This window comes from Rhinolophus hipposideros (assembly GCF_964194185.1).
Source record: "Rhinolophus hipposideros genome assembly, chromosome: 11".
Classification (NCBI taxonomy): Eukaryota; Metazoa; Chordata; class Mammalia; order Chiroptera; family Rhinolophidae; genus Rhinolophus; species Rhinolophus hipposideros.
In genome coordinates, this window is record NC_138057.1 from 65166027 (window position 1) to 65192508 (window position 26482).

At 44.3% G+C, this 26482-nt stretch overlaps 2 protein-coding genes across 4 annotated transcripts; one reads left to right on the forward strand and one right to left on the reverse strand.

The window, feature by feature from the left end:
• Positions 1–21: 21 nt before the first annotated feature.
• On the forward strand, positions 22–16703 carry PRPF4 (pre-mRNA splicing tri-snRNP complex factor PRPF4). Of its 2 annotated transcripts, none has more exons than XM_081066137.1 (14): positions 22–166; positions 900–1080; positions 3252–3438; positions 4739–4826; positions 5231–5310; positions 5486–5579; positions 6069–6163; positions 7333–7391; positions 7775–7898; positions 9269–9358; positions 12141–12263; positions 12374–12481; positions 12572–12690; positions 13212–16703. In XM_081066137.1, exons 1-14 carry the CDS (start codon positions 140–142, stop codon positions 13403–13405), a joined length of 1569 nt encoding a protein of 522 aa, XP_080922263.1. In that variant the 5' UTR covers positions 22–139; the 3' UTR covers positions 13406–16703. The 2 variants fall into 2 exon arrangements, with proteins under 2 accessions (XP_080922263.1, XP_080922264.1); XM_081066138.1 differs by having other exon boundaries at positions 903–1080.
• Positions 15616–25278, reverse strand: RNF183 (ring finger protein 183). 2 transcript variants are annotated; one of them, XM_081066140.1, is made up of 2 exons: positions 25234–25278; positions 15616–18654 (listed from the first exon to the last, which is right to left on the reverse strand). In XM_081066140.1, the coding sequence occupies exon 2, from the start codon at positions 18629–18631 to the stop codon at positions 18056–18058; it is 576 nt and encodes a 191-aa protein (XP_080922266.1). In that variant the 5' UTR covers positions 18632–18654; positions 25234–25278; the 3' UTR covers positions 15616–18055. The 2 variants fall into 2 exon arrangements, with proteins under 2 accessions (XP_080922266.1, XP_080922265.1); XM_081066139.1 differs by lacking the exon at positions 25234–25278 and adding an exon at positions 21513–21711 and having other exon boundaries at positions 17558–18654.
• Positions 25279–26482: the final 1204 nt, after the last annotated feature.

A 26482-nucleotide genomic window follows, 5' to 3' on the forward strand; every position in this document is an offset into this window, starting at 1 on the left:
GCTCCACGCCGCCCCGGACGTTGAGTCCCGTCGGCCCACTTCCGGTGGGGGACACACTTCCGCTTTGCTGGGCGCGCGTTGGATGGTCTGAAACGTAGCGTGCAGCTTTCGCTGGGACTTCGCGGCCCCGGAGCCCAGCATGTCTTCCTCACGAGCGACCTCCACGGTACAGATCTGAGCTCAGCCTCGCAGGGAGCGCGGAGCGGGTGGCGGTCCCTGCGGAATGGGGTGGGGTAAGGCGATGGGGGGCCGAGGAGGAAGGCTGCGAGACTCGGTCTTCGAGAGCCGAGCAGCGTTTTCCTGCTCCATTGCACCTCTCCTCTCGTACCGCCGCGTGGTAAACACCTCTTCCGGCTGGTCCAGAAACGGAGCCCCAGGAAGTAGCGTCCTGGCCAAGATGGATGTCTGTGTCAGACCTCTTAACTGTAGCGAGGCCTCCAAACTACCCACGGGTATCTCGTGCATCTCGTCTGAAAACGTTTGAAACGTATAGCCCAGTAACTTGGTAACCTGCTCCCCTTAACCCCGCGTGGGTTATTCCAGTTATCCCTGATAGTTCCCTTGTGATGAGCAGTAACCCTGGAAGTTTCGTAAAACCCGACAAGAAATTGCGCTTCCAACCGATTGAATTGAATTAAATTCCAAAGCAAACAAACCTTTGACAGAAAAATCACCGAGAGAAATTCAGGAATTTTATCAGCCTCTTTCTGTCTGAGACACTGAACACCCCTACACCAACCCCCATCAGTGAAGACACATCTTAACGGGTGCCCTCCTTGTCCTTGTCCTTTCGGGGGGGGGGGGAATAGAACTGAAGCTCAAGAGGAGCTTCATCCTTTGGGGGAAACCTAGCACGTTGCCAAGATTGAGCCGTAGGTTAATCCAGGTCTGTGATTTAGCAGGCAGCCAAAACTAAGGGACCTGATGACTTAGTCGCGCCTCTTGTGAAGAAACCACACATCTATTATGGAAGTTTGGAAGAGAAGGAGAGGGAGCGGCTGGCCAAAGGAGAGTCTGGGATTTTGGGGAAAGAAGGACTTAAAGCAGGAATTGAAGCAGGAAATATCAACATAACCTCTGGTAAGAGGCAAATTGTGAATCCATCTTTATCTTTGGTGCTCAGATTTTCTGCAATGACTATCTTCCTAGACTTAAATATCACTATTAATAATGTGTCAAAGTGTTCAGTTTTTAAACTTACATCTGTATCTGGCCATACGTTGCCTACGCTGCTTAGCATCGTCCAGAGAGCCTTTTGCTTAACACCTTTTAAAGAGTTTTTCCTTCCATGAATTGTTAGTGATTTTGCCAGGAGTTAATTCAGTGTGTATAGCTGACCCTTGAACAACACAGGTTTGAACTGTGCCGGGTCCACTTATATGCAGGGTTTTTTTCAATAAATACTGTAAATGTATTTTTCTTATGATTTTCTTAATAACATTTTCCTTCTCCAGACTATTACAAGAATACAGTACGAGTACACATAACATACAAAATATGTGCTAATCAACTGTTTATGTTATCGGTAAGGCTTCCAGTCAACAGTAGGCTATTAGTAGTTAAGATTTGTGGGAAGTCAAAAGTTCTGTGTGGATTTTCAACTGCACAAGGGGTTCCCCCCACAATGCAATCCCACCCGGTGACGTTCAGTAGTCAACTATATTTGGACTCAAATTGATTCCATTTATCTTCTGGAGATCTAGCACAGCTCTGGCATTGGTTTGGAACTACTGTGGTTCATAATATTCTCTTTTTAGTTTCCCAATTATTTTTCTCCCAAAAGGAAACTTTTTTTTTTTTAAGATTTTTTTTATTGGGGAAGGGGAACAGGACTTTATTGGGGAACAGTGTGTACTTCCAGGTCTTTTTTCCAAGTCAAGTTGTTGTCCTTTCAATCTTAGTTGTGGAGGGCGCAGCTCAGCTCCAGGTCCAGTTGCCATTTTCTAGCTGCAGGGGCCACAGCCCACCATCCCTTGCGGGAGTCGAGGAATCAAACTGGCAACCTTGTGGTTGAGAGGATGTGCTCCAACCAACTGAGCCATCCAGGAGCTCAGCGGCAGCTCAGCTCAAGGTGCCGTGTTCAATCTTAGTTGCAGGGGGCGGAGCCCACCATCCCTTGCCGGACTCCAGGAATTGAACTGGCAACCTTGTGGTTGAGAGCCCACTGGCCCATGTGGGAATCGAACCGGCAGCCTTTGAAGTTAGGAGCATGGAGCTCTAACCGCCTGAGCCACCAGGCCGACCCAGGAAACATATTTTTTTAATTAAAAAAAATATTAGTTATTTTTATTTTGAAAAATAATCAGTGTAGAAATGTGTGAAGTAGTAAAACCTTTCATACTTATTACTTGGATCTGTATCTTTCCAAGAATTTAGTAAAGCTATAAAAACACATAATTTTTTCCATAAAGGAAGATATACAGATTGTTTTGTAAGCTACATTTTTTTATTCTGTACTATTAAGGATATCTTTCCAAGTCAGTAACTATCTTCCACTATATTTTTAAAATAAAATTATACATGTTTATAATAAGAAATTCAAACAGTTACAGAAGGGTATAAAATGAAAAGACTTCTCCGCAGAAAGGACTTCTGTCAAGTTTCTCATTGATCCTTCCACAGATTTTTTTTTTCTATACACATGCACTTTAGTGACTTTTTTTAACCTTTTATGCTTTTTTAAGCATGACTGCATCACCACTATACTTACCATTTTTCATACAAATGCTTGTGTTTAGTGTGAGTTTTTTAACTAGCTGCTAGAGTATCCAAAAAGTTTTCTAGTCAAGGAATATCATTTACATGGTAATTATTTTCAATTTACTAGTTTCATTTCTAAGTGTCCCCATACTGGAACTGTTTTAGAGAATAGCTTTGGCAATTGTTAAAAGGATGTTTCTCTTTTGTGTTTTGCATAGAAGGCCTAGTTAACTCATTTGCTAATGATGCCCCATACTCCTTATTTTTTTATCTCATCTAAGCTATGTGTTTGTTCATATAGGTATTTATAGGTTTAAGGTTGCCAGAGGAAACAAGATGGTTTGAACCATTTTGCTGCCTTTTAAAGCTGTGTCATTTAGTTTTTTGTGTGTGGCGTAAGTTAATAAGCTGAGAAACTAAGTGTATAATAGATTAGACAGTTAACTTTCACTAAGGGCATACGCAGGCTCCAATTGTAAGAAATTATTTCTTTTTTTTTTTATTTGAAGAAGATCTGGTGATTATGCTGATGTTGCCTATTCTCTTTATAGGAGAAGTGTTTGAAATTGAAGAGCACATCAGTGAGCGACAGGCGGAAGTGTTAGCTGAGTTTGAGAGAAGGAAGCGAGCCCGGCAAATCAATGTTTCCACGGATGACTCAGAGGTCAAGGCTTGCCTTAGAGCCTTGGGAGAGCCCATCACACTTTTTGGAGAGGGTCCTGCTGAAAGAAGAGAAAGGTACCCTTTCTAAACATCTATTCTCTTCTTTTCTTTGATCACAGGGTTCTAGTTCTAAATTCATGTTGTTATTTGTAGCAAAAACTTTTAATAGAATGTCTCAGCTATTGTTAACGGAATATCTTTTAAGTTGTGTTTATATAGTTCAACCCATAATCTGAGTCTTAGGCCAATTTTTACTCCACTGCTAATTTTCCTTTATAAACTGCGAAGAGGGTGTTAACATGTTTCACTCTCCCCTTCCCAAAGTGGAATTTTGTAGTTGAACTTTGAAGATTTAGACAACAAATGCATTCCTTGTCAATGACATAAAACATAATGACAAGTGGTTTTTGGATATTACTGAAAAGGGGCATTGTATTCAGATAATGCTCCGCTTGTGATTTTAACGTTGCAAAGCTCTTGGTGACAGGCTAGTCATATGTAGTTATGAGGTCCCTCTCTTGTCTTTCTAGCCACTGTCCTACTCTCCCCATTATCATTTTTGTTTTCTTGGTTTGCATAGTCTGTGTGTTTAATCACTTCAAAACCTTTAGCATTCTCTCATGTCCGTTAAATAGAACCAACAATGCTTGGCCTGGTTAAATTACAGGGGGAAAAGTACCACTTCTTTCCTATGCCATGCTTTAGCCACACTGAACTATTTGTGATTCCAAGCTCAACACACTTTTCTTACCTTCAGATCTTTACATAGTATGTTGAACCCTCTGCCTCAACAGTCCTCTCCCATTCTTGGCCTGTTGCCCCAACTAAATGATTACTCAGGTTAGGTAACACTTCTGTGAAGCCTTCTCTGATCCTCCCTCCAAACCTAGGCGAGGTACGCCTTTTATGTTCGCCCTTAGTACCCTATACTTAACCACTGTCATGATACTTAGCACAATGTATTATGGTTCCGTTACTTTCTGTCCCCATTCCCTAACCCCGCTCTCTAGAACTCTTCTACTTGAAATCTAAAACTGTTTTCTTAGTCAGTGTTGATGTTGAGCACCTGAATCAGTATCCAGCACGTGTGGCATTGAGTGAAGGTTGGCTCTTTCCACAGAGCGAGGGATAGCAATGTTTTGGCTAGTTAGTGCTACATTGAATAGGGTAATTGTGTATAGTTCAATTTAGGGAATCTTCAAATAAAAAAAGATTGAGTGAAAGAAATCACATTGGAAGTGTAGGCATGACATCTTGACTCTTAAAGAAGGTTGCTTGCAGTTTGAATGGTGAGTGAGCAGGGGAAGCTTGTCTCCCTTCTTAGATGTACTTTTCAAAATGTCACTCTGTTAAAATTTCGATCTTTTTGTTACAGGTTAAGAAATATCCTCTCAGTGGTCGGTACTGATGCTTTAAAAAAGACCAAAAAAGATGATGAGAAATCTAAGAAGTCCAAAGAAGAGGTAAGATACGTCTTTGCCTTCATAATATAAACATGAAGGAAATGAGGGAATAGTTCTCTCATAGGATGTGGATGGGCGTGGAGGGCTGTTTTTGAAGACTCTACCATTTAGGAGTAGTTGGTGGCGATAGTTTGTGGCTTCTGTGTAGGTATAAATGGAGATTAGGGAATTTCCCATTCAGGAAAGAACCATCGCATTCCTTGCATAACTTATAATAAGGAACCAGAAACCATCTAATAAGACCTCACAGAAAAAAACACAATAGGAAGCATATATGCCTGATTTCATCCTATCATTGTACTAATCCACCTTTTTTTCTGGGCAGTTAGAATAGGGAATTGACAGCTATCAGTGGGGCAAGAATGCTTCAGACTTAATATTTCTACTCTTAATTTAACTTTCAGTATCATCAAACCTGGTACCATGAAGGACCAAATAGCCTGAAGGTTGCTAGACTGTGGATTGCTAATTTTTCACTGCCCAGGTAAGGAGAGCCTCTAGAAGGAGAAAGAATCATATTTGTTCTTGCTTCCTCTCAAGGACTGAGGATCTGCTTTATAATGACTGTGTTTGTTAAATGAAATTTAATTGTAAGGTACTTGTGTGGACCCCTTGTCTCCAACCCATTTGCTCATGATGGTAATGTTCGTGTGTCACAGGGCAATGAAACGCTTGGAAGAGGCCCGTCTCCATAAAGAGATTCCTGAGACAACCAGGACCTCCCAGGTGCAAGAACTGCACAAATCTCTCCGGGTAAGACGCTCTCAGCGATTGTCCAATCTCTTAAAGGTTCTTAAATATTAGATTTGCTCCTTTGGCCCACCTCTAGGAGGGTAAAGGCAGTTACAGTTTTTCCTCCCTGTTGCCCTTTGGGAGGAGTCTTCAGTTTAGGTGGCAGGAACCTACTGTACTTTGTACTCAGCAGAGGCCTGTGATTCTCCTCTTTAATTCTTCCTTTTAATGTGTCAAAGTTGTGCCTTAGATCTCTCCAGTTTTCCTGTTTATATTTAGCTGGCACAGAAGCTAGTGATACTAAAACTGTAGAAGACAACCTTCTGGGGTTTCAGATCAGCCGTAACTCCATTCATTCATCCCTATAACTGTCTCCTAATAATGGGTGGGGAAGCATAACAGAATTTTGGGTTTTATTAAAACTGTAAAGTTGCTTTTTTATAGCAGAAAAGCCAAGAAACTCTTGGATTAGCCCATTGATGATCACCATTTGTCTTTTTTTTTTTTAAGTCTTTGAATAATTTCTGCAGTCAGATTGGGGATGATCGGCCTATCTCCTACTGCCATTTTAGTCCCAATTCCAAAATGCTGGCCACAGCTTGTTGGTAAGTTACATCTTACTGTGACTTTCTTTTTCTAAATAGGGAACAAGTTCAGGAAAAAAGTCAGCATTTGGCTTAGATGTCTTTCTATATCCTCTTCCTCTGCTCCTCATGATCACACCAAACTAGAGGTGCTACTGCTTTCCCCATGCTATTATACAATGAAGTCTTGGTGAACAGTTCTGACTGTTTACAAGGGACCCCAGGGGTCCATGACATGTAGCAGTGTGTCATGTTCTTGGCATGAGTATTTTGGAGCAGGTCACGTAGTGAGCTTATAAACTAGTATCCACGCTTCAGTATAGCTTTTCTTTTTCAGTTATGTGACCTAGGCAAAATACTTAATCTCGGTAAGCTTCAGTTTTCTTATCTGTAAAGTAGGACGAGATGTTTGTAAAACTTTTTGCCTTGATAGTGCCTGGTGTTTGGTAAGGACTCAGTAAACATGAATTACTGTTTTTAATCTTTATTTTTAACTTACCACCACATTTGCAGAAAACTCCTAGGATGTAATAACGGTTTGTTCTATTTCGTTACTTAGTTATTTTTATGGGACATGGCCATCTTGTAAGAGGGGAAACTTCCTTACATTGTATGCACAGGAACTACTTGACTAGGCCGAAGCTGAGACCATGGGTCAGGAGAAAGCCAAGGACCTGCACAAATCTCTCCACCTCTCCAAGCCTCAGTTTCCTTCATTGTAAAGCAGAAATTATTCCCAGTTTACGTCCTCACAGATGAAGGATCATTTGAGACGATAGATGTAAAAGTAATTGATAGGAGATTTTCTGATATAAAAAGTCTTTTTAAAAAATTGAAGTACTTTGTAAGCTGCAAAATGCTCTTCATATTTAAGGAGATGGTGTCGATATTAATATTATTATTGAAGAGTTTGATTTGGCCTGCCTTCCCTCACAAATTGATCCCAAAATTAAGAAGAACAGCAGCTTGGGCCGCATCAATTATAGTCCAGTAGAGTCCCCTGGTTGCATGAGGCCTGCATGCAGCTTTCTTCTCTAACACTTGAAATGATCAGCCTTTTCTTTTTCGTTTTCTGTCTGCCTCTGTAAAGTGGATTTGGGGTGAGAAGAGATTGTCCTCCTGTAATGTTACCAAGGACCATTTCCTTCCCAGACCAACATGGCTGACATGCTTTCCTTTGTATTTGACAGGAGTGGGCTTTGCAAGCTCTGGTCTATTCCTGATTGCAACCTCCTTCACACTCTTCGAGGTGAGATACACTCTTGTGTAAATCTTCATCTTTTCCCCGGGTAAACTGTGTCAGTGTCAGCAGTACAACTCCAAAATACTGCCTGTACTCCGACCCAGTACACACAAGATTAATTCTTGACTTGACTTGGTTTGGTTTTCTTGACCGCAAAGCTCCAAGATGACGACTTCATACACATGCCACTCTTCTCTCATGTCCAGTCTCTAAACCAAAAAACAAAGGTTTTTGTGTTTTGCTTTTTAAAATATGATTAAAATGTTTGTTTAAATTAACATGTCCACATATTCCCTAATATCTCCCTATAGTAGTCATTGAGTCTGTGTTTGCACATAGGTTATAAGGGGGCGGGAACTCTTTAACTTTCATCTCTCATACTCCTTCAGGACATAACACAAACGTAGGAGCAATTGTATTTCATCCAAAATCCACTGTCTCCTTGGACCAAAAAGATGTAAATCTAGCTTCTTGTGCTGCTGATGGTTCTGTGAAGCTTTGGAGCCTTGACAGGTGAACACTATTATTCTCTTTATACTGTAATCACTAAAGTAAATAGTTGGTTAGTTGGCCTTGGCACCCAAAAATCTGGCATTTAACCCCAGAGATGCTCCAAGAGTCGAGGTAACTTGGTATAAAAATAGAATGGAGGATTTCTGTCTTACACCTTTTCTCACCAGAGGAGTTGTAACAGGTTTCTTCTTGTTTGTTAACTTTAGACCTTGAGTTTTGCTTTTAACATAGTGGCCACTGTTTCCTGGCTCCAATTATTCTGGAAAGATCTGTTTTACCTCCTATGCAATAGGTTGACTTTGGAGAAGTGCATTTTGGTAGATTAACTAAAGATAATATTCTCGGCAGCATGTTGATTCTTAGCAAACAGCCACAGGGGAGAGGAAAGTGAGGTTCTGTCTGGCAGTAGGGCCAAGGAAGTGAGGTCTCCTCCCTATAGCATCGTCCTTTACCGAGACCATATTTTCCAGTTACAACAGGTTTGTTCTTTTTAATGTGTTTATGATTATTGTTTTCCAAGAAATTTTTGCAAGTATGTTGTTGGTTAAAAGACATCTGAATTCAATTGCTTCGTTTTCTTTCTTTGGGAAAGCACATGAGGCTTTTATTCTAGGGTTTTGTAAAGAGCTAATTAGTGTCTCTGCTCTTGACTAGACAGGGTCTTACCTGTGAGCACAGCAAGTTTTAATTGGCTTTGGTAATACTTAGCAGTATTTGCTCCCCTAGGGCTTTGATTAGTTCCATGTATGCACATTGACAAAGTTTCCTTTTTAATTGCCCTCTTTAGGGTTCATGTTTATTTTCTTCCTCTAGTGTTTCAGATCTTCTTTCTGTGATTGCTGGGTGGTAGAATTTAATGGCTCCAAAAGAAAGCTAAGCCTCTGTATGTTTAGTTCTTTTTTCCATGTGGATCTTTGAACAAGCTAAAGTTTGAGATAATTTTATCTGTAATCCATTTGCACCAAAACTGATTGCCTCATATCTCTGTCAAAGTATGTTTTCTTTCTGGAATCTCAGCACTACTTTCGTGCAGAGAGACTATTTTGCTTATTTTTTATTTTTCTCTAACTCTAAGTGGTACAGCATTAAAAAGTTATTAACATGGTGAATTGAAGTACAAAGAGGGTGTTTATTGAAGTACTATGGGCAGTTTTGCTCTGTGGGCACATGAAGTAGTCCTAAATTTTTTAAATCCTTGGGAAGTGACTTAAATTTTTGTTAGCCCTAAAGTTTTAACAAATTACAAGTTTAGTTATAATTTGGCTTCTCAAGTCATACAGAATTGGTGCATCTGTGTACAGTTTATAAGTTCAATGAATATTTACATGAGTATAAAATAGTTAACTCACATGTATTTGATTGCTTTTCAGTGACGAACCAGTGGCAGATATTGAAGGCCATACAGTACGTGTGGCCCGTGTAATGTGGCATCCATCAGGACGTTTCTTGGGTACCACCTGGTAAGCCTTCCTGTTCCTGTTCTATCCATATGGGTTTATGGCATCTTGTTAACCCTTCATGGCTAATTGCCAAGTAAACTTTTAGAACAGATCTTCAAGTAGGATTTTCTTGGACAGCAATGAATCAGAATCAGAAGAGTATATGGTCTAGTTAGGGCCAAGTATATTTGTTTTCAAACTGCAGTTAATCTGAAATTTATTTTTTTATTTTATTTTATTTTTTTAAAGATTTGATTGGGGAAGGGGAACAGGACTTTATTGGGGAACAGTGTGTACTTCCAGGCCTTTTTTCCAAGTCAAGTTGTTGTCCTTTCAGTCTTAGTTGTGGAGGGTGCAGCTCAGCTCCAGGTCCACTTGCCATTGCTAGTTGCAGAGGGCGCAGCCCACCATCCCTTGCGAGAGTCAAGGAATCGAACTGGCAACCTTGTGGTTGAGAGGACACACTCCAACCAACTGAGCCATCTGGGTGCTCAGCAGCAGCTCAGCTCAAGGTGCTGTGTTCAATTTTAGTTGCAGGGGTCGCTGCCCACCATCCCTTGCGGGACTCAAGGAATTGAACTGGAAACCTTGTGGTTGAGAGCCCACTGGCCCATGTGGGAATCGAACCGGCAGCCTTCGGAGTTAGGAGCATGGAGCTCTAACCTCCTGAGCCACCGGGCCAGCCCCTATTATTATTTTTTTTAATTTTAAGTGTGTTTTTCCAGGACCCATCAGGTCCAAGTCAAGTAGATATTTCAATCTAGTTGTGGAGTGCGCAGCTCACAGTGGCGCATGTGGGGATCGAACCGGCAACCTGTTATTAAGAGCGCTGCGCTCTAACCAACTGAGCTAACTGGCCACCCTAGTTCATCTGAAATTTTAAAATCACTGATTACCAGAAAACTAGAATTTTCACACTGTTCTTTCTTGAACAATGCCAGAAGTATTTGTTTTGTTACATATTGTATTATAATCTCTCTGCTTATAAATTGGTTCCCCTTTCTGGTTCTATAAGTTTTATAAGCCCAGAATCTGTTAAAGAATTAATTAACTGAGGTCACATTTACATGAAGAGGAATGGATTTGTTTTAAGTGTGCTAGTCAATCAGTCTTGACAAAGGCATATGCTTGTGTGACCCACATCCCTTTCGATGGAAAGAACGTTTCCATCATCCCACAGAGTTCCTTTATGCCCCTTCCCAATCAGCTTCCCCTTCCAAAGCAACCACTGAGCTGGTCTCTATCACCATAAATTCTGTCTGTTCCTACTGTATGAACTCATTTGTGTCTGGCTTCTTTCACTCAGCCAACATTTTAAAGATTTATTCATGTTGGTGCATGTATCCATAGTCCTTTTCGTTGCCGAGGAGTATTCAATTGTATTACGGTGCCACCATTTATTTATCCATTTTCCTCTTGGTGGACGGTTCGGTTGTTTCCAAGTTTTGGCTAGTGAGAATAAAGCTACCATAAACATTCTTATACAGGGCTTTTCTTGTGGGCATGTTTTTCTTTCTTTTCTCTTGACTACACATAAATACCTAGGAATGCTAGGTCATAGGGTAGATATCTATTTAACTTTAAAATTTTCCATATGGTTTTCCAAAGTGGTCAGATCATTTTACATTCCCAGAATTCTGGTTGCTTCACATGCTTGCCAACATTTGGTGTTGTCAGTCTTATCATTCCGCCCAGTCTAGCAAGTGTGCAATGAAATCTCATGGATTTCATTTTTTATAACCCTAAAGACTGTTATAAAACCTAAAGACTGTTGAGGTATTGTTGTTGGTATTGAGGACTTTGTCATATGCTTATTGACCATTTGTGTATCCTCCTTTGTGCAGTTTTCAGGTGCTTTTCCCCAATCTTTTAATGTTTGTCCTTTTTTTAAATTAAATTTATTGGGGTGACTGGTTAATAAAATGACATAGGTTTCAAGTATACAATTCTCTAATACGTCATCTGTATATTACATTGTGTGTTCACCACCCAAAGTCAAATCTCCTTCCGTCACCATATATTTGACCCCCTTTACCCTTGTAATGTTTGTCCTTTTTTGTCTCTTTATTTCCATGCACATAGACAATTCTACCATCATTTAGGGAAGACACTTTCTTTCCCCTGTCGAAATTGCTTTGACACCCTCTGAAAACCATTTGACTGTAATATGTGTGGGGGTCTATTTCTAGTCTCTGTTCCATTGATCTATTTCTCAGTGATTGATTTTTGTAACCCCAACATCCAGTGTAGGACCCAGTAAATACAGAGGGTGCCAAAAAAAAAAAGTGTACACATTTTAAGAAAGGAAAAAGTATTAATATTGTAATACTCAATATGCACTGATAACGAAAGATGAATACAAGTCACATTTGATTCATGCAATTACAAGAGGTGCTCAAAGTGGTTACCATCAGTATCCAGACACTTTTGATTACTGCGAACTACTGCTTGAGCAACGCTGACCACAAAGTGTCCGCTTGTATACATTTCTTTGGCACCCCCAGTATATAATCACTCGGTGAATGAAGGCAACAGAATCTTGGCTGAGTCATTCTTATGGAATTCTGTACTTAAAATCGCCTCTAAAATAGGTTTATAGGAAGTGATAGTTTCCCAGTTAGTACCCAAGATATATATGCTTAGTTATTAAGACATTGTTTATGCCAGAAAAGAATTTCTTGTTAATATGGTTACATGAATAGTTTGAGAAGCCTAACTGAAACTACAGCTATTCATATAATACCCTGCACATTGTAGAAACTGAATAAATTTCTTCTGGGTAATTATTAGTTTGATTTTGTAGCTATGACCGCTCATGGCGCTTATGGGATTTGGAAGCTCAAGAGGAGATCCTGCATCAGGAAGGCCACAGCATGGGTGTGTATGACATTGCCTTCCATCAAGATGGCTCTTTGGCTGGCACTGGGTAAGCCTTCTTCCATACAGTCAGGGGCAGCTCCGCGGTCTCACCTCACACATGCCTGCTTCTGCACACAACTGAATTCAAAACTGCTCATTTGTGAATTACTTTATCAGGGGCCTGGATGCATTTGGTCGAGTTTGGGACCTGCGCACAGGACGTTGTATCATGTTCCTAGAAGGGCACCTGAAGGAAATCTATGGAGTAAATTTCTCTCCCAATGGGTAAGAGAAGCTCGTTGGATGAGGGGTGGAGAGGGTTCTTGGTCGGGAGGTCCTCTTTGTTTCTAACTCAATACCACATCTGATCCACAGCTACCACATCGCAACTGGCAGTGGTGACAACACCTGCAAAGTGTGGGACCTTCGACAGCGGCGCTGTGTCTATACCATCCCCGCCCATCAGAACTTGGTGACTGGTGTCAAGTTTGAGCGTAAGCTTCCTCCAGTTTTAGGCCTACTCTTGATACAGAATGTGGGCCAGGCTTCGCACTTCCATGGAATGTGGGCCCGGCTTTAGCTTAACGTGGAAGTGGAACAGGAGAGAATTTGGACTCTGTTGAAGGAGCAGATTTTAATTTCCTTCCTTCTACTGTGCCTTCAGACAGAGCTATAGCACAGCTTGCTTCTCGTTGATAGGAAGTAAAGATTTCCTGAATGCTTTGTTTCATCTTTTTCTTCATAGAAATTCTAAGCACTGAATCCTTAGTGTTATTCTGAATAGGTTGTCTATCGGGGAAAGCCAAAAGATCTTAATAATGTTATTTGTTAATACTGTAAGCCTTCCTGTAGTTGTCCCTTTTTCCTAGAATCCTAGTTGGAATACAGATCAGAGCATTGGGTTTTTCTGAATGTGGAAATACCTTCTTTTTGAAAATAGTATGTTCTAGCAGATTTATGTGCTTTTATTTTCTGATACTTTTTTGAATACTTGAACTCCCCTTTTCTCTCGTAGCTATCCATGGGAATTTCTTGCTCACTGGTGCCTATGATAACACAGCCAAGATTTGGACCCACCCAGGCTGGTCCCCGCTGAAGACTCTGGCTGGCCATGAAGGCAAAGTTATGGGCCTAGACATTTCTGCTGACGGACAGCTCATAGCTACTTGCTCATATGACAGGACCTTCAAGCTCTGGATGGCTGAATAGGCAGGACCCTGGGAAAAGGACTCTAACCTCAAGCTCTCCCTTAAGAGCCATTTTCAAAAGAAAAATTGATGAGTTTTGTTCTATCATGTTTTTTTCTAGTTACCATGTATAGACCCTCAGTAGATTGGGTTTCTGTGTCAGCCCCCACTTCAGGCAGGCAGCCCACTCCCTGGGTGTTGGCGAACCCCTTTCATAGTTGCAATTTTAATTTCATCTTCAAGCCCTGCCAAGAACTGTGTAGACATTGTTTTTATTAATCTTTGGTTTAAATGCCCTGTTGCCTTCCTCACAGCACTCAGGATTGTGACTGACTCCATTTTTAATTCTTGAAACTTGGCTTTCCATTACTCGTACATGCTTCAGGACTACATTTGACCCGGAGAGCAAAGTGGCTGGACTGGAGTCTGGAAGCCCTCAAGTAAAGAAGCACGTCCAGCACGCACTGGTCAAACAGTGGCTGACAGAGCAAGAACCCTTGCTCTACCTTGAGAATGGAAGTGAAGCGGTAGACCCACAGCCACGCTCAGGGTTATGCAGTAAAGAAGATTTTACCTCTTCCTGTTGGGTTCGCTTGGAATGCTGCCTGCATCAGAGAACATCAGGAAGCTCAGAACAGAACATTCGCCTTGTCAGAAAATGTCTTTGAAGTTTGGCATCCTTCATGTTACCACAAAGCTTGGCCATTGTGTCAAAAGTCAGTGAAATTTCCAGAAAGCAAACATGATGTCTCCATTGTGCAACCTCCTTTCTGTTGTTTATTTAAAGGATGTACCCCTTCATGTCAAGGAAACTCGGGGAAAAATCCATAATGGGTATTTCTAAAGACTTATTTTTTGTTTATTACACACTTGCTACAGAGTAAAATCCTATCATAGAAACTCCTTCAAAGAATTAACTTTGCATAGTTAAGTATTTTCTGAATCCCAGGCTTTGATCCACAGAGGTCCCTTTTTTTTGGTTTGAGATACAACACATGGTCTCACATATGGCTTACTCCCATTTCTGTCTCCGTAATAATTAGTAATTTTTTTAAAAATAGAAAATAGAAAGCTATTGCATTGTGGGCCAGACTTCCCGAGACTCTATAATATTTACTCATTGGCCTCCCACCAGTTACCTTTTTCCACCCTAAGTATACAACCACTGAACTCTGAAAATACACAGTAAATTCATACAAAAATACAGGAATTTAGAAGAATAAAGGATTGTGTATAGAGAATTCAAGAAGGGCTTATAGGATGACTTCTTAAATGTTTAAAACACTTGCACTTGCTATTCAAGAAAGGCTGAGAGTTGCTTGTGTAGCTGTATTCTTCAAACTGTGATTGTATGACATATGGCTGAATACTCGGTTTACCCTGATTCCAATTATAAGCAAATTGTCGCATATCCTGTGTACCTGTTAAGCTCGTGAATTCTCAGTTCTACCCTCTGTTGGGCACTTCACTGTTGGTTAAGTATTAACGGGCTTTACTCCTTCCATACTTAGCCACAAAAAGAAATGATTTTCATTACTACCTATGCATTATGTGTAAACTAATAATGAATGTTAGTGTATTAGCATGCAATTTGTGTATAATGTGTATAATGTGTTAAGGTTTTAGTCTTTCAAGTTTAAATTTTATTCCGTTAACCTTGTATTTTTTTGTTAGGGAAGGGGTGTTCCAAGAGATTTAGAAGTAACAACTGGATGGAAACATTTTATCTAAACCTTTGGCAAAACAAATACCTCATGGAATATGCATTTCTTCACTGAAAACATCTTTGTAAGAAAGCAGTTAGCTGAGGTGCATAAATCAAGTGTGGCATTTTACGATTATGGTGAGAGAAATGCAGCCTCCGCTTAACAACACTGACTCTGCCTAGACACTGGGCCAGGCACATTCAGACATTTCGTTTAATCCTCACAATCTTAGGAGTTAATTATTCCTTTTTTACAGAGAACTAAAATTTAAAGAAGTTAAGTAACTTGCTCAGGGTTACCCAGTTAGTAAGTGTCTGATTCTGGCCTGTCTGTGTGTGACCTTATGAAGAGATTTCATAGGGCTTCACTGAGTACGTTGTCAGCACCGGCCAGACAAAAATATCAGACCAGCCAGCATGGCCTGTTTCCTGTACAAAGCCGGATCTTTTCCATCACTCCTCGTTTTATGTTGCCTTTTTTTTCTTCCTTTTTCTTTGTTTTTTTGTTTTAAACTTTTATTTATTTTAAGTGTGTTTTTCCAGGACCCATCAGCTCCAAGTCAAATAGTTGTTTCAATCTAGTTGTGGAGGGCGCGGCTTACAGTGGCCCACGCGGGGATCAAACCAGGAACCCTAGTGTTATGAGCACAGCGCTCTAACCAGCTGAGTTAACCAGCCGCCACCCTACGTTGCCTTTTTGATGAGTTACAGCAACTCTTAGGCTGACTCGATGCCAGAGAGAGTTAATTTCACCACTTCTACCTCATGAACTTAACTGAGCCTATAGTGTCCAACAGGAAATGATTTGCATTTTCGGATAGGTGATACTTTGTTGAGTGGAAGGGTCTTCAGCATTGCAGCATGTCTGACCTCTGGAGAACTAAAAGCCAGAAGCACAACCCACTCCCTTCACTGGAGTATCGAAGGTGCTCCCAGACTTTTCTAGGTGCCCACTAGGAGGATGGCACTGCCCCAAGGTTAGAACTACTAAATGTAAGGATAGAAGACACTAAAATGTTGCCCTGTCTCCCAAAAATTCAAACCTGTATCTTATTTGGATGGTGTATTAGCCACTTCACGAGTCTGATTTCTGTTTTTACTGAGAATCCACCACTTACTAGTGTGGTGATCTGGGACAAGGTAGCTAGACTTGTGGAGCCTCGGTTTCATCTGTGAATAGTGATGAAGGTTTCTCAGCCCAGAAGCAAGTGTTCCTTCCCGAGCTTCCCCCAGCTCCTCTTCCTGTTTCTCATGGCTCTGAGAACATGGTGAGCTCATTGCCTAACTTACCTACCATAAGGTTAAGAGCAAGGATGTGTAAAGATATGAAGTCAGTGGGGAGAGCTTGAGTCCCGGCTTTAGTGGAATTATTTGATGGTGCAATGGAAAGGTAGATGCTAGCCCCTGGCAGGATACGTAGATGACTGTCCAATTTTGTACTGGAAAACGTTTTCTTCACGTCTTTGAGACAGTTTGGTTTTACTAAATGTGAAATACATGTCTTGGCTATTTTGGAATATCTTGTACATTTTAAGATCCCTAAGAATTTATAGAAGTTCATTCCACTGAACTCAAAATGTTACTTAAGAGCAAATAAAACCAACTCTGTTTTCGGCTTCTGAAAGCTTCTTCTACAAATCAAAAGAAACCGGAACTCAAAATGTTACCTGTTCATAATTGTGATTGTGTGTTAACCACTTTGAGATTGTTTTAGAGCCCTGGGCCACCAGGCAATACCGTGTTTCCCCGAAAATAAGACCTAGCCAGACCATCAGCTCTAATGAGTCTTTTGGAGCAAAAATTAATATAAGACCGGTCTTATTTTACTATAATGTAAGACCAGGTCTTATTTTACTATAATACAAGACCAGGTCTTATATTAATTTTTGCTCCAAAAGACATTAGAGCTAATGGTCTGGCTCGGTCTTAATTTCAGGGAAACACGATATTAAAACTGGAGAAGCAGACTCAGGGTTTTAGGCACAAGAGGTGGCAACTCGTCAAGCAGCAGCCCGAGCATCTAAATTTGACCAGTTTTCTTTGGTTCCTAGACTCATGTAAAAGGAGAACCAGAGTCCCCTGCTTGAGATGGGAGCTAAGGTTTTTACTCTATCCAGGGTTTCTGCCTTACCTCTCGGGGCAGAAATTTCAATGCTTGGAGGTGGGAAGTCAGCTCCACCCTGCACTGTCTTCTCATCAAGGCCTCTGCACCTACCAGGAGGAATAAAAACCTTTTCCTCCAAATCCCAGATTTCTTCTGATCCACTGACCTGTCTTTTCACCTTTAAATTTTCAGACGCTTAACACTCCATAAACTACATACTGACAAGAGGTTGTCTTGTGCTGTAAGAGCACGCCCTCCATGCTAGTAAGGGCTCTTTGCCACCCCTGGAGAATCCTACCTTTCCCTTCCCCTAGTTCTGACATGGCACTAGCCAAATAAATGATTAAATGAATAAGTGAAGGGATGGATGAATGCAGACCATTTTTACTAGGACTGGTAGCAGCACATCCAAAGAAAAAACTGCAAGGGGAAGAAAGACGTAATCACAGAATTGAAGCTCACTTTCCAACATTTTTAGCAGCACAAAAAAACAACTCAAAAAAGGTGAACCAAGTTCAAAAGCAGCTCCGGGGAGAAATGCAGCTTGTCACCTATTTGGGCTAGTCACCTTCCTGGAGACGTGTCCAGTCCTTTGGCACAACTTGCTACTTGTAATCACAGATCTGCTCTACCTTCCATGACCCTGTGGTTCACACCAGAAGTCTCTTCACATGTTTTCCCAGCCCTTTCACTTTCAGAGCTTCTCGTTATAGTAGGATCTGTTTCTCAGAAGCAAGCACATGGCCTAAGTGACCCATAGGTTGTAAAAATGAACAATACTACAAAGAAGACGACCCCACGAGGCTCTGAATGCCCCGTGCCCAGCAGCAGCTGAGAGTCTTTGTTCTGTCCAGAACAGATGCTCACCCCACACCCCAAAGGAACTGCTTGGTCCAAAAGATGGAGAAGATGAGCAACAGAGTGACGCTGAGGATGACAGCCATCAGGTAGGCAAACATCCGGAACTCAGGATTACGGAAACAGTCCCTCAGAGAGTAGTGGCTGGAAATGGGAATGGGCAGAGGCGTGCTGGTGGGGGCCGTGGCCTGGCGGGTGTCAGTCTGGCTCCCAGGCTCGGGGCCTACATCCAGCGTGTAGACCCGGGGTTGGCGCAGGAAGTAGTGGCTCTTGGGTTGGTCCTTGAGAAAGAGATGATGGCCTTCCAGGATGACATGGTGGGGCTCCAGGCGGAGCAGGGAGAGCATAGCCGTATCTGTGGGCAAGTCAGTGACAGGCTGCCCGGAGGCCAGCACAGTGGGCTGGCGACAGAGGGGGCACAGCAGCCGGCGTCGGGCTGGGGCCATCAGGCTTAGGTGGGCCAGGCATTCCACACAGAAGGAGTGGCAGCAGTCCAACACTTTGGGGGTGTGGAACGTGTTGTTGAAGGGGTTCCAGCAGACAGGGCATTCAGGCTCCCAGTCCTGCTGCTTCTCGGCCATCCTCAGACCAGATGCCAGGAGGCCTGGCAGAGAGGGAAAAGAAGCAAAGGAACACTCATGAAGCTCCGTTAAAAGGTATTATCACCCACATTTCACAGATGAAAAAAACTTAGGTTCGAAAAGATGAAGTGAGGGCGGCCAGATGGCTCAGTTGGATAGAGCATGAGATCTCTACAATAAGGTTTCTGATTCAATTCCCTCCATGGGATGGTGGGCTGCTCCCCCTGCAACTAAAGATTGAAAACAGCAACTGGACTTGGAGCTGCGCTGCGCCCTCCACAACTAGATTGAAGAACAACGACTTGGAGCTAATGGGCCCTGGAGAAACACAGTTCCCCAACATTTCCCAACAAAAAATTTAAAAAAAGAAAAGAAAATGAAGTGATTTGTTCCAGATCACTCAGTCCTAAGCCATAGTTGTCCAGTGCTCCTGCAGTATCCCTTCTCTTGGGGCGTAGGTCAGAGCCACCCCACTATTAATGAGCTGCCATTGGAGGAGACTACCCCAGCCTTGGAAAGGATAAAGGTGCTCCTTATGCTCCATACAATTGCCCTTGGATTCTGACTCCAGGGAGAGGGAGGGGAGCCACAGTGTCGTGCTGGGGACCCTGCTCACTGCGCCATTTGTCGTGCAGGGTCTCAGCTCCCACTCCCCGCCCAAGAACGCAGGACACGGTGAGGCCAAAAAGGAACACCCACGGAGCCATAGGTAGGGAAGTCAAACCAATATATTCTCGCTGGCGGCTGGGCTGGAGACACAGGAAGCAGGATCTACATAATCTGTCTAACAGCAGTCCGCGCTTGCCAGCCACCATCTTCTTGCTAGCCCCCATTCCTCTCCTGCTAGCGTAGCCACAGCCGTTATATTAGTGGCCAATGGCCTACGGGTTACAGCTGACGGCCAAATAGCCACAGCTGCTGGCCATCTGATCACAGTTGATGGCCATTTACTACCCGAGCCAGCACCTTTCTATGTGAGGCCGAGAGCCTGGAAACTGTTTTTTGGGGTTTTGTCCACACACTCCACCCCTACAGGGTCTCGCCTCACAATCTACGCAACAAGCGTCTTCTGCGAGGGGCCCTGTGCAAGGAGCCTGGAGGTGAATGCACTATCCTGAACACAGCCAGGCTCTCTGGGCACAGCCAGGGTTTCTCAGGGCACCACCAGTACTTCTGGGCACAGCCAGACATCGTGGGCTTCTTAGGGTACCACCTGTTTCCCCGGGCACAGCCAGTTTTTCTCAGGGCACCACCACAGTACTTCTGGGCACAGCCAGACTTCCTGGGCTTCTTAGGGTACCACCTGTCTCCCCGGGCACAGCCAGAGTTTCTCAGGGCACTGCCACTCTCTCTGGACACAGCCAGACTTCCTGGACACAGCCAGGGCCTCAGGGCACTGCCACTCTCTCTGGACACAGCCAGACTTCCTGGACACAGCCAGGGCTCACAGGGCATTGCCACTCTCTCTGGGCACAGCCAGACTTCCTGGACACAACCAGGGCCTCTCAGGGCACTGCCATTCTGGACACAGCCAGACTTCCTGGACACAGCCAGGGCTCTCAGGGCACTGCCACTCTCTCTCTGGGCCTCTCGGGGTACTGTGCTGGAACAACAGCGGCTCACATCAAGGTGCTTACATATTATCAATGGCGGCCAGTCAAGACACAAAAGCAAACATCAAACCAGTCCCACTACATGGTGGTATGTTCCCAAACAGTCAAGCGTCCAATAAATTAGGGATGGAAGGCAATTCCCCATAGTCCATAGTCATTCACCAGGGCTGTCCTGGGGGTGAGGGATGACCTTGACCTCACCGTCATCTCCCAAGGAGGACTCAGCAAGCGTTTCCTCCTGGGACTAAAAGTCCTGCATCCAGGCTGCATCAGCAAGCAGTTCCCAGCCCACAGGGCCGCAACAACCTTCGCTTTCTCCGCTTTCTCCGGCCTCTGCTGGTTGGGGAACCATCCACATCTTCCCACCGCTCCACGGAAATCGAGCTCTCCGGTAGCTGCTCCTCCTGGTCTTCCTCAGACTGAGCTTTCATACGCACAAACTGCTCCACTGCCCTTCGGAAAGCTTTGGCCAGCACCGTATCCTGCCGACCACGCCATGTGTCGTGCGGGGGACCCTGCTCGCTGCGCCATTTGTCGTGCAGGGTCTCAGCTCCCACTCCCCGCCCAAGAATGCAGGACACGGTAAGGCCAAAAAGGAACACCCACGGAGCCATAGGTAGGGCAGTCAAACCAATATATTCTCGCTGGCGGCTGGGCTGGAGACACAGGAAGCAGGATCTACATAATCTGTCTAACAGCAGTCCGCGCTTGCCAGCCACCATCTTCTTGCTAGCCCCCATTCCTCTCTCTGCTAGCGTAGCCACAGCCGTTATATTAGTGGCCAATGGCTTACGGGTTACAGCTGACGGCCAACTAGCCACAGCTGCTGGCATCTGATCACAGTTGATGGCCATTTACTACCCGAGCCAGCACCTTTCTATGTGAGGCCGAGAGCCTGGAAACTGTTTTTTGGGGTTTTGTCCACACACACAGTCAGTGGTTTGTGCTAGAAGGCAGTGATTTCCTTCCCTACTGTGCAAATCCCTGACTAGTGCAGAGATGGTCTGTCCCCTCTCTGGGAACAAATGCCAGGCCCTCTTTCTCTTCTCCCTTTGGGCTACAGGGCCAACCCTCCAGAGCCCATTTGCCCGGTCTTCATGCAGGGCACTGCATTGGCCTGAAGGGGGCCCCTTGACCAGGAAGCTTGGAGAGGCTCCCCTGCCCAGGTCCCCAGATCAGCCCTTCTAGAGCCTCCTCCCACTACTTGGCCTCCCCCACACCTCTTCTCCTACCTCCCTTTGTTGGGGGGGAACCCTCAGGGCACCCACCTGGGCTTCCTGGGTGGGGATGTGGTCAGCAGACTACCCAGAAAGGCCTGAGGCTCCAGTCTTTCCCTCTGCTGAATCCACAAAGCTTTGGGAGATTGCCTTCTCACCGCCAACCCTGGGGCCCATCTCCATGGCAGCGCAGCACCTGGAGCTGCCAGGTGGCCCAGGCTGCAGCCTCTAGAGCACACCTGCCTGCAATAAAGGCCAGAGAGCTGCCCAGGTGGTGGTGGGGTGGGGAGGTGGGGGAGCGAGTTCCCCCAGGGCTTGGCATACAACCAAGGAAGCTATGTATGTGGGCGGTCCCTTCAAGACCTGGGATCACTGGCTGCAAAGGTAGAGGTGGCAACTGCCTTTTTCTAGATTGTGCAGAGGGTTACTGAGCCTTCTGGGCTTCCTCTCTCCTGGGCCCTCCTCCTTTTCTAAAATGGCTGAAACCTCCTTTTCGCACAAAGGGGCTGCCTGCCCTGCTCTTCAAATTCACTACTGCACTGTCTAAAATCTCAGCTATCAGATTCAGCAAGTCCTGTCCAGTCTGATCATTTCATATGCCCAAGGAGCTTCAGCCAGAACACAGCCAGCCATTCCAGCAGGCACTGAGCGCTGAGATCTTAGAGTCCAAGGATTGGCTACCCCACCACCCTTGGGGACTTAAAAGGGGAGTTAGGAAGGAGGGGGGCTCCGGCCCTAATTCCCCATTTCAACCAGAAGCACTTAGCTTTTCTCATATTGATTATTTGAATAAATTGAAGAGTTGAACTGCTGAGAGAAAAAAAAGTTTAAAAACCACTTCTCTGTCCTAACAACACACTTTGCAGATGGAAGGCAAAAAGTGACTCTCACCCAAGGTCCCCCAGCTAGTGACACTAGGACTGCCAGTTCACCACCATGTGCCATCATAAAGGCAGAACACGCAACCATGCTGGATGTGTCTTATTAACTAGATGTGTTTGTATTTTCTCAGGAGATTCCTCTTGGCCACAGGTCTCTTGTGGTAGGAATCCAGGAACTGCAGGGGGCACTTGGGGGCAGTGAGTCTCCCTTGTGCCGCTGCTATGACGTTATCTACCCTGACTGAGTTGATACCTGAAGCAAAACCTGCTTGCACTCTCTCACGTATGGCTTCCTGGTTTTCTTCTAGACCTGTTACCGTTCCATATAGGGGAGAGGAAATGAAGACCCGCAGAAGGAGGATGGAACAGCTCTGACCAAAGATGGGATAATTTACCAAGGATCCTTACCAATGAACACCTTATTCTGTGAACGATTCATCCATTCTATAAAGTTACCGAATTACTGAGTGCTCACTGTATGCCAGGTGCTGTGTGAGGCATGGGGTCAATAATGGTGAACAAAATGGACGTGGTCTTTGACCTCATGGTCTTTAAAGTCTAGTGAGGGAAAGAGACATTTCATGACTAAAGGGCACTAAATAAATGTATAAGTTTAAAGACTGCTATAAAGGACAACAAGGAAAATGAGTTTGGGTGGGCGAGGGGATGGCTGCCTCAGATTAGAGTACCAGGGAAGATTTTTCCAAAGAAGTGACATGAACGCTGAGACTGAAGGATGAGAAGAGTCTGGCAGTGCAGAGCAGAGGAAGAATATTCTAAGTCAAGGGAACAACATGTACCGAAGCCATAAGGTGAGAAAAGTTCTGCCAAATTGAGGGATTGAAATGAGGCCAGCGTAACTGAGGTGTAACCAGTGGAGCTGGGGTGGGAAAGTGGCTCCGGATGAAGCCAGAGAGAGAGGAGGCCAGCCCTGCAAGCTGGGGAATGCATCTGGATTTATTCCAGACGGGCAGGGAGGTGTCATGGGGGGAGGGCGACCTGATCCTGTTTCCATTTCATTCCATGGCAGAGCAGAGGACGGACTGAAGGGACAGAGTGGAAGGAGAAGCCCAGCCGTGGGTCTCCAGCAGTGCTCCAAGATGGTATGTGGGTGCCTGAGTAGGTCAGCTGATGGCAGGAGGATCAAAGGCATGAGGTAATTGATATCTTTGAGAGAGAATCAAACGCACTTCCCAAGAAACTCGACAGCATAGATTCTGGAACTTCGTTGTCAAGGCTCGTGACCCCAAATCCACTGCTTACTAGGGCCACGATTCCAGTTGAATTGCTTAACTATTACGCACCTCTTTTTCTTCTTCTGAAAAGGAAGCTAGAAATATATGATAGTACATCAGAGGGTAAAGGTCTCAGATAGAGCCTGGCACCCAGGAACAACCATATATGAGGTGGTTGGCATTATCATTGCCAAAAGATTTGAGAAAGAGGAAGGGGAAGGCCAACTTAGAGGCTATAAAACGTTTTCTGCACTGAGCTTTGAGGAGCCACTCCTCCTCTTCCTCCTTCCCAGAATTCCAGAAGCAGACCTGTAGTGCTTCATCAAAAGCCTTAAAATGTACGTTGCCTTGATTCAGCAGTTCCCCCACTGGGAATCTATCCCATGGAAATACTAGGGGGCTGTGCAAAGATTCCATTGCAGAGATACCCATCAGAGCAGGCTCTGATGGTGAAGAATGGAAAACTACTTAATTATCTAATAGATAGACATTGATTAAATAAATTCTGCTCCATCCATATGCAGAGACATTCTGCAACCTTTAAAATAATGTGATAAAACATCTATTCATATGGAAATATGTTCATGATTTGTCATTAAGTGAAAAGAACTATTAATAAAACCATGTTAGAATATAATACAATTTTCCCATATATGTGCCCAATGGAAAAAATGTCTGGAATAACAAACATCAAAATGTCAACAATGGTTACCTTTGAGGATAAGATTATGGGTGTTTGTGATTTTTTTTTTTTAATGATCTTATCTGAAAATTCTAACTTGACTACAGTAAGTTTGTATTGCTCCTCTTCAGGACCTCCTCTTCCCCTCAAAGCCGAGCTATATTTTCTGGAGGGAAGATCAAGGTTGTATCAACATCTTAGCCCTTATCTGCTGTGGTACCCTCAGGCATCCACTGTGGTTCAGGATCAGCTGGTCAGAACCCAGCCTCTGCAGGAGACTCTGGAGGAGTATCCACCCATCACTCACCCCCAAGCAAAGACACCTCAGCTACAGCAAGTCCTAAACAGAACCCCAAAGGCATCGCCTCTGTCTATGACCAAGTCAGTTTGCCAGATATTGTCTGTCGCATCACCCAAACATTTTCAACCTGGAGAGATAGCATTTTACAGCACTTCACCGTTTACAGAGAGCCCCAGTTCTTGCTAAGGGTCTAAGGGTGGTGACTCACACATAGATGGTAAATGCCTTTTACAGCTTTTTTTCCACTTGCATAAGGCCATTTGATTCTTCAAAACCACCCTGTGAAGGAGGGAGGCGGGGAAGAGAAAGTATGCCGTCTTTGGAACCAGATGTGTTTGCTGCGAGGTCTTGAACTAATGGCTTAACCTCTCTGAGCTTCATTTTCCTGTGTCAAATAGGCTAATAGTCCCACTTTACAGGGTTGCTGTGAGGAAGGCATAATGTCAGAATATGGCCAGCGAGGCACAGCAGGCACTGAAGTAACACCTAGTCAGCGCGATATTTTTATACCTGTGTTATAGAGGCAGCCAAGGCTTGGAAGGCCTCACAGCTGAAGAATGGCTGAGTTTGAATGATCCCAGGAGTCCTGTCTCCCAGGCCAGTGTTCCCCTGGGCTGTGCTGCTGCTTGGGACCCTGTGACCCAGCCCTCCATGGCCTTCCCTGGCTGCTTACCTTCTCTGTCACAGCTTCCGTCCTCCTGCTTCTCCTTTCAGGAGTGCGGCTCTGCAGCATGTGCTCTGACTTCTGGACTGGTTTCCAGTCAGTTGTGGGCGGGTCTCATTTGCATGAGTTTTCAGGCCGCTCCCGGCCAGCTCTATCTCAGGTTCTCCTCTTCCTTCTGATGACTTTGGACTGTCTGTGCTTACAGGGGACATTCTGGAAGTTTTGGTTTCATCTTCCTCCTATGAGTTGCTCTTGCTTTTTCTCAGAAGAGGGTGGAAGCCCATTCACCTTGCAGGCCTCTGTTCTGCGTGGGGTTGGTCGCCCGCCATCTGGGATTGCAGTTGCCCTCGACGCGCTGACTGCCTTCACAGGAAGGTAGGGTATCTGTTCACACCATTTCTGCTATTCAGCCCAAGTAGACACTTCCCTACTCTGAGCCCTACCACCAAAATGCAAAGAGTTCTTGCAAAATATTGTGAAAAAAGCCAATAATGCAACAGAGAAGCATTCACGGAGAGGAATTTCAGCATAGCATGAAGAGCCGGGGTTCTTTTTGAAGATTTTATTGGGGAAGGGGAACAGGACTTTATTGGGGAATAGTGTGTACTTCCAGGCCTTTTTTCCAAGTCAAGTTGTTGTCCTTTCAGTCTTAGTTGTGGAGGGCGCAGCTCAGCTCCAGGTCCAGTTTTCTAGTTGCAGGGGGCGCAGCCTACCATCCCTTGTGGGACTTGAGGAATTGAACTGGCAACCTTGTGGTTGAGAGCCCACGTTCCAGCCAACTGAGCCATCCGGGAGGCAGCTCAGCTCAAGGTGCCATGTTCAATCTTAGTTGCAGGGGGCGGAGCCCACCATCCCTTGGGGGACTCCAGGAGTTGAACTGACAACCTTGTGGTTGAGAGCCCACTGGCCCATGTGGGAATCGAACCGGCAGTCTTCGGAGTTAGGAGCATGGAGCTCTAACAGAGCCGGGGTTCTTAATCAAGTCAGACTTTCAGGTCAGAGTCAAGGTCTCGCTCAGAATCCAGTCTGGACTTGCTAGTATTGTGTACCTAGTGTTGTGTACAGATACGTTTAATAAGATTTTACATACAGCAGCTTATCACGGAAGTGAAGTTGTTTTAATCCACTTGTTTGTGACAAAGAAAAAAATTGCTTTTGTTACAAGAATGAAATGTCATGCCAAGATGTCATCATTCTACATCTGCTGTTGATTAGCAGTCGGGGGGCTGATCGATATGTGGGAGAAGCAATAGTACCA